At 60.4% G+C, this 8,445-nt stretch overlaps 1 protein-coding gene across 1 annotated transcript in view; it reads right to left on the bottom strand.

Annotated features, from left to right (window-relative positions):
- The window catches only part of PAQR5 (progestin and adipoQ receptor family member 5), a 10,729-nt gene extending 7,292 nt beyond the window's left edge, over nt 1–3,437 (bottom strand). Inside the window, exons 1-5 of the mRNA XM_057404638.1 lie at nt 3,297–3,437; nt 1,152–1,198; nt 585–800; nt 236–363; nt 1–118 (exon numbers count right to left, since the gene is read on the bottom strand). The exon at nt 1–118 is cut by the window's left edge and continues 88 nt beyond it. Coding sequence (XP_057260621.1) covers nt 1–118; nt 236–363; nt 585–635 — 297 coding nt within the window. The 5' untranslated portion in view covers nt 636–800; nt 1,152–1,198; nt 3,297–3,437. The remainder of the gene's footprint in view (nt 119–235; nt 364–584; nt 801–1,151; nt 1,199–3,296) is intronic.
- Nucleotides 3,438–8,445: the final 5,008 nt, after the last annotated feature.

Genomic DNA, 8,445 nt, shown 5'->3' on the forward strand with positions numbered 1-8,445 from the left:
GCTGGAGGCCAAGGGGTAGATGCAGCAGGTCAGGAGGTAGGCGAGGAGGGGCCAGGCATTGGGGTCCTCCCGGCCCCCTGGGCCCTGCAGCCGCCCCACCAGGGTCCACACAAAGTACCTACGGGACAGAGAACAGCATCGCACCCACGGGGGTCCCCATCCCTGCTCCTTTGTCTCCCCATGGAGACCACCCCCTCCTGCCGTGGATGCTGAAGCCCCAGGGGATGGTACCCACCAGGCAGGCACAAAGTGTGTCCAGATGTTGAGCGTCTCATTCGTCATCTGGAAGACGCTGAGGAGGCAGTCAGCTGCCGAGCTCCGGGGCGGGCGATACCCAAAGAGGATGCCCTGCTCCTGGTACCCCTGCAGGGCACGGGGAGGGGGGCATTGGAGGAGAAGGTTTAAGGGTGCCGAAAGGATGGAGACCCGGGCCCTGCTGCAAGGACAGAACTGGGTCCCCCATGGAGGGACTGAGCCCTTCCCAAGGGGTATGGACACCGAACACGCTGCTCCCACTTATCCCCCCCCCCCCAACAAAAACCCTCCCAAACCTCAGGCTTGGGGAAGGAAAGCTCCTCTCTGACCTTAGGCACTTGGTTGATGCTGAGCAGCCGGGGTAACTTGATGCTCAGCATCGTGTGGGTTGAGGATCCAGCTCCAAGGGCTGCTTTCGGCTCAGCTTCCCTGTGGAGAGCCCTGGAGGTGCCTCACATCCTGCCTGAACCCATCTCACACCCCACCGGGGAGGCGATGGGATGGAGATGGCTGAAGTGATGCTCTCTGGGCTCAGGATGGGTGGCCTGGGGGAGACAAGCATCAGTGGGGATGCAGCACTGTGTTCCATTGGGAGATCCCAAACCCACACGTGGCAAATGCTTCCTGCAGGGATCCCATGGCATGGGGAGAGGAGATGGCATCCTGTATCCAAAAGGGGCAGGGGGAGAAAAGGCAGCATGCCCCTATGTCCACCACCCAGAGGGACTGGAATCCCTGTTATCACCCCATCAGCGCCCACATCCTGGAGCACCTCGAGGTCACCCAGAACGCCCTGCACATGGGTTTGGGGGCTGCAGGTCCCCTCTGGGAAGCTCCCCATTGAACATCCCATCACCATGGCGCAGCTCCTCCAGCCCCACGTCTCCATCCCTTACCTGCTGATGGTGGTGCCACCTCTCCCCCCTGTGCCTCCACCTCGGGGCTGTGAAATAAAGGTGGCATAAGGAGGATGTCCTGCCCCCTCCTGCCCAGCACAGCATTCCCGGCTCCCTGCAACCCTCCAGTCCATGGGAAGGAGCCCCCCCTGGGTGATTCCCTGCCGCCATCCCGCACCTTCGCCCCGGGACGTGCCGTGATTCCCCCTCCAGCACCCGTGGCCCTTGCTGCTGGTCCCACCGCAGCCCCATTGCTGCCCTTTCCCGGGCCCTGCCGTTACCCTTTGTCTCCCCCTGCTCTTCCTCCTGCCCGTGCCCTGCGTGTCCGCGCAGCTCCAGAGCAAACAGGGGCAAAGCCCCGCAGGCTCCTGCATGGGAGCGCCCGGGGAGAGGGAGGTGGCTGGGGGCGGCTACGGGAGGGGAAAGATTAACGAGGCAGCGGAGCTAAAACCCGACCTAAAGCGAAGCTGGAGCCGCTTTGGTTAAAGATTAAGACTTAAATCGGGACCTTCCCGGCGGCTGTTGGAGTGTGCGGGAGCTGCCCCAGTGCGGAGCCTGCGGCCCCTGCGCTATTCCCACTCCTGTCCATGGGGGAATGGGGATGGGGATGCTGCGGGGGCTTCCTTGGGACAGAGGGAGCGAGGGCAGGGAGTGGGAGTGAGGAATGAATGGAGAAAGTCAGGGTGGGGAATGAAAGCAGTGGGTGAGGGCAGGGGGTGAGGGCAGGGAGTGAAGGCAAGGAATGGAGGCAGGGAGTGAGGGCAGTGGGTGAGGGCAGGGAGTGAGGGCAGGGAGCGAGGGCAGGGATTGGGAGCTGCTGGCGGTGTTCGCAGGCTCCAGAGGCCCGGGGCAGCCGGCACCGCTCTGCCTTTGCCTGTCCCCGGGGAGGCAGCGCGGGGCGCCCCGGTAACAGCGCTCAGGCCGGGAGCTTGCAGCGAGCCCTGCACGGAGCCCCGCGGCCGGCACAACCGGACGAGCCGGGGCCGGTCCCTGTGTGCGGCCCCGCAGAGGTGCGGAGGGCTCTGAGTCACCGGCGCCGGGCGCACCCACGGGCCCGCCTCCGGACGAGCCCTTCCACCGCGGGGTGAGGACGGGGCCACGTCAGAGCCGCGGGGTGGCTGCGAGCACCCCCCTGCCCCATCCTCATCCTCCTCATCCTCATCCCCTGCCTCCTCCTCACGCGATCCCACCCTGGGTTGTGCTGAAGGGACCCTAAAGCTCCTCCAGCTCCAACCCCTGCCACAGGCAGGGACCCCTTCCACTGGAGCAGCTTGCTCCAAGCCCCTGTGTCCAACCTGGCCTTGAGCACTGCCAGGGATGGGGCAGCCACAGCTTCTCTGGGCACCCTGTGCCAGCGCCTCAGCACCCTCACAGGGAAGAGCTTCTGCCTAAGAGCTCATCTCAGTCTCCCCTCTGGCAGGTTAAAGCCATTCCCCTTGGCCTGTCCCTACAGGCCCTTGCCCAAAGCCCCTCTCCAGGTTTCCTGTCACCATTAAAGGCTGTGGTTTGTCCCTGATGAAAGGAGCCTTGACACATCCCCCGTCACTCCATCACTGCCCCTCCATGGGCTTAGCTTCACTCAGCCCCATGGCACCGCCTGCCCATGGCACCGCTCCCGTGCCAGCACCAGCCGCTGACTTTTAATGGCAGGGACAGCACCGAGCAGTTAACGATTCACTGCTCCTCACGGCGGGGCAGGGAAAGGGCTGGGAACGAGCAGCCCGGCCCCTCCGAGCACTCGGGAACGGGACGTGCCAAGACCTCTCCCAGCAGAACAACAGCGGCTTTGTGGGAGCTGCTGCTGCTGCGGGCGGCTGCCGGTGTCTGCTCAGGGCTGGGGCGAGCAGCTCCGGGCTCACGCATGGGTTTGAGGCTGTCCGAACCCAGTGCGGCTCGGGCACGGGTTTGAGCTCCTTGCCCCCCCCTCCCAGCTCCTCATCCCAATCCCAAACCACTCCTGGGTGGAACTTCCATCAACTGCGAGCAAGCGGCGCAGCCACGAGCTGCTGGTGGGCAGGGAGCAGAAAGCACGGCCCCATCCACACGCAGCTCCTTCCCACCGCCACCTTCCCCTAGGGGAGGAATCGCCCCCAGCGAGGGAAAGCAGCAGGAGCGAGGGGGAAGAGCGGAGCGGGCGGTACTTACGGCCCCGCCGCCGGGAGCGGGGCTGGGTCGGATGCTGCCTTATCCCTGGCGCTGGCTCCGGGCGACTGTTATTACTCATCTGTGTACAAACACATTCCACATGGCCCGGGTGTGCTCGGGATCAGGGCGGGATCGGGGCGGGATCGGGGCAGGGAGGCTCTGCCGGCTCCCGCTGGGATGATCCCGGGAGCGGGGCAGGACGAGGCCGGCGGCCCCGGCTGCGATCCCAGATGAGGAGCGACTGAATTCTGGCTCCTCTCGGAGTGGAACAGGAAAAAGGCAACAAAACAAAACCGGAAACGGCCGCGGCCAAGCGCTCGCGGGTCGTGCTCGGGATCAGCTTGAGCCGGGCTGCGAGGAAGTGGGATAGGGCCGGGGAAGACATTAACTCCAGAGCGCCCTGCGCATCCTCACCGCACAGGCCCCGCTGCTTCAGCACCCGGGCTCACCCCGGACCTGCTCAGCTGCCCCCGCGGAGGGAGTTAAAACCCTCCCGCTGGTGCTCCCAAAGAGTCCTCAGTCTGGATGCACTGATGATGGATGCACGGATGACCCCAGCCACGGGCCATGGGGTCCCCTTGGGTACCACGGAGCAGGAGCCACCCGCTTGCAAACCCAGCGCATTTGCCCTTCCCCTCCCCGCTGTGCGGGTGCAGCCGTTGGTAACGCGTTGCACAAGAGCGGAGCAGAGCCGGGGCCGTGGGTGCTGCTCCTGTTTTATTCAGCAGCTCCCGGAGCCAAGCGGAATGTGCTGCTCGCAGGGAGAAGCAATGGGGCCGGTTGGAATCCGGGCTGGCGAGCGCACTGCGCTGCCCTGCATTCTAATCACAACTCACAGCAGTTTCTGGTGTGAGCGCGTTAACCCTCCCCTGCCGGCTTCCCACCGGATTAGCGGCTTCCAGGGATCCACAAGCCCCTTCTGGGCGCAGTTCCCACCACGGGGGATGCCCAGGGCTGGGATTGAGCCCATTGCTCCATGTGGGAGGCTGACCCAGTGGCCAGCTCCCGGTGGACCTGAGGAGCGGTGGCGTCCGCATCCCCCAAGGCAGGGGCTTGGGAACTCGTCGTGCAAGCCCAGGGTCATCCATGGATGTTCTGCGCTTCCACACAACAGGAGCTCAGCTCCGCTTCGTGCCGATGAGCACAAGGCCTGGAATTGCTGCTTGGCTCCATTCGGAGCAGCCCCAGCTCACCCCCCCCCCCACCTTTACAGACGGCTCAATCCCTTCCGTTGGGAAAACCCAGCCCGGAGCCGCACAATCAAACCCTCGCATTCCCGTTCCGCGGCTGTCACCTTGGGGATTGCCCCTTGCGGGTGTTTGCACTGTGGCTGTGCCAACGCCCGTTGCCAAGGTGCCCCTGCTGAAGGGCAGCAGAGGGTGCAGCGGGAGCCTTTGTCCTCCATGGGCACCCATGGGTGCTGGGCAGGCACTGGAACAGGCTGCCCAGGGCAGGGCTGCAGTCACCGGCCCTGCAAGTGCTCGCACAGCGTGGGGACGAGGCCTCAGGGCTGGGGTAAGGGATGGCCCTGATGGGGTCCATGCTCCTTTCCAACCCGGTTGGTTCCATGGCTTCCATGAGCTGCGCTGCGGGAGCCGGACACGGGGGGGGGTTGGAGGTGATGCATAGAGCTTGGAGAGCACAGGGAGGAATTAACTGAGGCCAATTAAACCTGCAGGGTAGGGCGCAGTTAAACATCAACCACTGCTCCCGCCGCAGCTCCCGGCAGCGGCTCCGGAGGCTGCCTGGGAATGCCCATGGATGGGGCCATGGAAGGGACGTGGTGGCTCCACAGGGGGGAACCAGCCCAGGAGGGAAGGGATGAGCGCGGCTGCCCTGAGGAGGTGCCCTCTGTGAGGAAGGGAGAGCAGGCTCCTTCGGGCTGCACTGATCCGCTGGGATAGAACCGTGGAATGGCTTGGGTTCAAAGGACCCCAAAGCTCCTCCAGCTCCAACCCCTGCCACGGGCAGGACCCCTTCCACTGGAGCAGCTTGCTCCAAGCCCCTGTGTCCAACCTGGGAAGGGACCGTGGAGCAGCTCCAGCTTTGCTCCAGCATCTCCTCCCCTCCCGGTGGATACCCCCACATCTGGAAAACGATGTGAGGAGCACAGACGTGGCCCAGCCTCATGGATAAAGGGGAATCTGGTCAAAATCCCCCCCCACCTCCCCAGGACCCTCAGTCCTGCATGGAGCCGGTCCTGGCCGCTGGCACATCCCAGCTCCTGCGACATTCCTGGCTCCAGCTGCCTTAATTAATGCTTTTAATTACAGAATGAGTGCACCGACAGGTTCTGCCCATGGGGCACGAGATGGGGAAGGCGCCAGCGCTGACGGTACCATCACGTTCTGGGGTTTGGCAGCAGGGAGCAGGGATGATGCTGCAGGAAGGGTGGAGAAGCAGCTCTGGAAAACCAACGGGGAGGGAAGTGGGTGCTGAGGAGGAGCCAAACCCTCGCTGGAGCACTGGGATTCCACAGGGAGCATCACCCCCAGCATCCTCAGTGCAGGAACCCAGCTCCCAGTGTAAACCTACAGTTGGGAAGTGCTTCCTCACCCCCTCATCCTCATCATTCCCTGGAGCTCCAGGCGCTGCCCTGCATGCGCACGGCTCCACACAAGCCAGTGCATCACAGCGAGCAGCACTCACTGTCAGTATTTAATCCCTTTCCGCAGCTCATCCCGGGTTAAGCACCCACAGCCATTCCCATTTCCCATCCCAAAGGGAAGTGGCTTTTACCGCCTGCTGCTCCTGCTGACATTTCATTGTTCCAGCACAGCCCAGGGAAAACAAAAAAGCCACACTGGAATACCGAGGCATTTAACAGGATCCAGCCAAGCCCTGGGAGGACTTGGGATAAGGATGGGATTGCAACCAAGAGGCTTCTTTATGACCAAATTAAGGGGTTTCTATTCCCCACCCGAGCGATGCCATTTGGATTTGCTTTTTGTTTTCCCTTCCCAGTAATGGGCTTTGCAGAAATAAGACCTCACAGATGCTTCCCGGTTGGAATAGTGGATACTGGAGCGCCCGGGGGAGCAGGATGGGGTCCCTCATGGCACTGCCATGGGATGAGCAGCCCCAAGTCCTCGCAGCGTCCTCGGCCTCAAGAGGCCACAAGCTCCTTCCTGAGCATCCTCGAAGCCTCTTTTCACCCCCAGAAAGGTCCAGCCAAGCTCTCACTCACAAACAGGCACCCTGGGCCCAGGGAACGTGTCTGTGCCCCACTGACATCATTTACATTACATTTACAGCAAGCAAAGGAGCTGCCCACCAGAAAACATCCTTCGTTCAGCCTTGCTTTGGAGGGAAAACCAAACCAGACCAACGCCAGAGACACCTCCTCTTCACCACCACCAAGAGCACAACCTGGTACCAGCCCATGGCAAGGGCAAGAGCGGAACCCCAAGTGCTCAAGGCCAAGCCACGACTCTTGTTTCTACCCACACCAGAAGACATCACCTTGTTGCGATGTATTCATAGCACAGGGAGCCACCAGCTCCCTGGTCCAAAGTGGTGACACCTCAAAAGGAGCAGCAACTCCTCTGCCCCGTGGGTGGATGCAGGAGATGCGCAGGACCCATCTGTGCTGGTGAGTGCAGAGGGACCTGCACTGAGCACAGAGAGGGTGGTTATTACCATGGCACAAGATGCTCCATCGCAGGCATCCTCCGAGCTCCTCCGAGAGATGCTCTTAGGGCATTGACTGTCCTGAAGACCCGGCTTCCACGGTGTCTTTCAACATCTGCCCTCCACCATTGCAAACCTCCACCTCGGTTAACGGGCTGAGACAGGGAGCACTTGGCATTTGAACAGCTCCTGCTGGGCCTGGGGGAGATGAGGGGACAGAAGAGGGTGTTCAGCATTCCGGAGGTGCACGGTGTGCAGGGGAGTTATCAGTCACTCCAGGCAGATGGGGCCTTGCACCACAAACTGAGCAGCAAACACTGCAATCCATCACCAAGACAACGCATCCCAATCCACTTCTACTTCCAATTCCCATGTTTTTAACTAACTGCTAAGTAACTGAAAATGGGGGTTTTCACCCAAGGAGCTGGGAGAGGCAAAATCAGCCCTGGCCAACTCAAAGGTGGCATCCTGGTCCCATTCACAGCCAGCTTCCCATTGACCACCTTCTGCATCAAGGTGGGAAGCATCATGTCAGGCATGGGGTGGCTGAGGCAGAGGGGACCTCGATCCCAATATTTCTGTGGGAATTCTGATAGGAATTGCATGGTGTTAACTGAAAATAGGAATTGAGAGCAGTGCCCTTCGTGCATGTTAGAGGCAACCTCAGCCTCTCATCTTTGTTTGGATGTTTTTAGTCAATTATAAAGTGGTATTTAGATATATATTAAATCTATTAATAAATATTAATACATACTATATAAATATATTTATTAAATATATATATTAAATATCACAGAAACTCAGTGAGATGAATTCAGGAGAATCCCGGCCTGGTTTGTGTTGGAAGGGACCTCAAAGCTCCTCCAGCTCCAACCCCTGCCACGGGCAGGGACCCCTTCCACTGGAGCAGCTTGCTCCAAGCCCCTGTGTCCAACCTGGCCTTGAGCACTGCCAGGGATGGGGCAGCCACAGCTTCTCTGGGCACCCTGTGCCAGCGCCTCAGCACCCTCACAGGGAAGAGCTTCTGCCTAAGAGCTCATCTCAGTCTCCCCTCGGGCAGGTTAAAGCCATTCCCCTTGGCCTGTCCCAACAGGCCCTTGCCCAAAGCCCCTCTCCAGGTTTCCTGCAGGCACCTCAAGCCACCAAACTCTTTAACACTCAAAAACCCATTTCCATGCTTTCCACCTTCATTACAATTAAACCCTTCTGGGATGCTCTAAAAGGAGCCATCTCCATCCCAGTAAGACAGCAGCTCACGGGGGCTCACCTGTGACCATGCCCAGGGCAGAAGGTACCGAGGGGAAGAACGAAGACGCCCCGTGTCCGTCTTAAGATAGAAAAGTTTATTTTACAGTCTTATAAAGCAGCTTTACATGAAGCACAAACAAACGTTGAGCCATTTACTTTGTATAGAAACATAGTAGAACCTTTCCCGCTGCAAAAAGTCATGTCTGGCTGTATATAAAACTAACGTGTGCACATTGTGCTTAAACTGCAAAGTCTGTACAGCTTTACAAAG

This window comes from Pezoporus wallicus, unplaced genomic scaffold (genome assembly GCF_028554395.1).
Source record: "Pezoporus wallicus isolate ANWC-B61680 ecotype Strahan unplaced genomic scaffold, APGP_CSIRO_Pwel_v1 contig_14712, whole genome shotgun sequence".
NCBI classification, from domain to species: Eukaryota; Metazoa; Chordata; class Aves; order Psittaciformes; family Psittacidae; genus Pezoporus; species Pezoporus wallicus.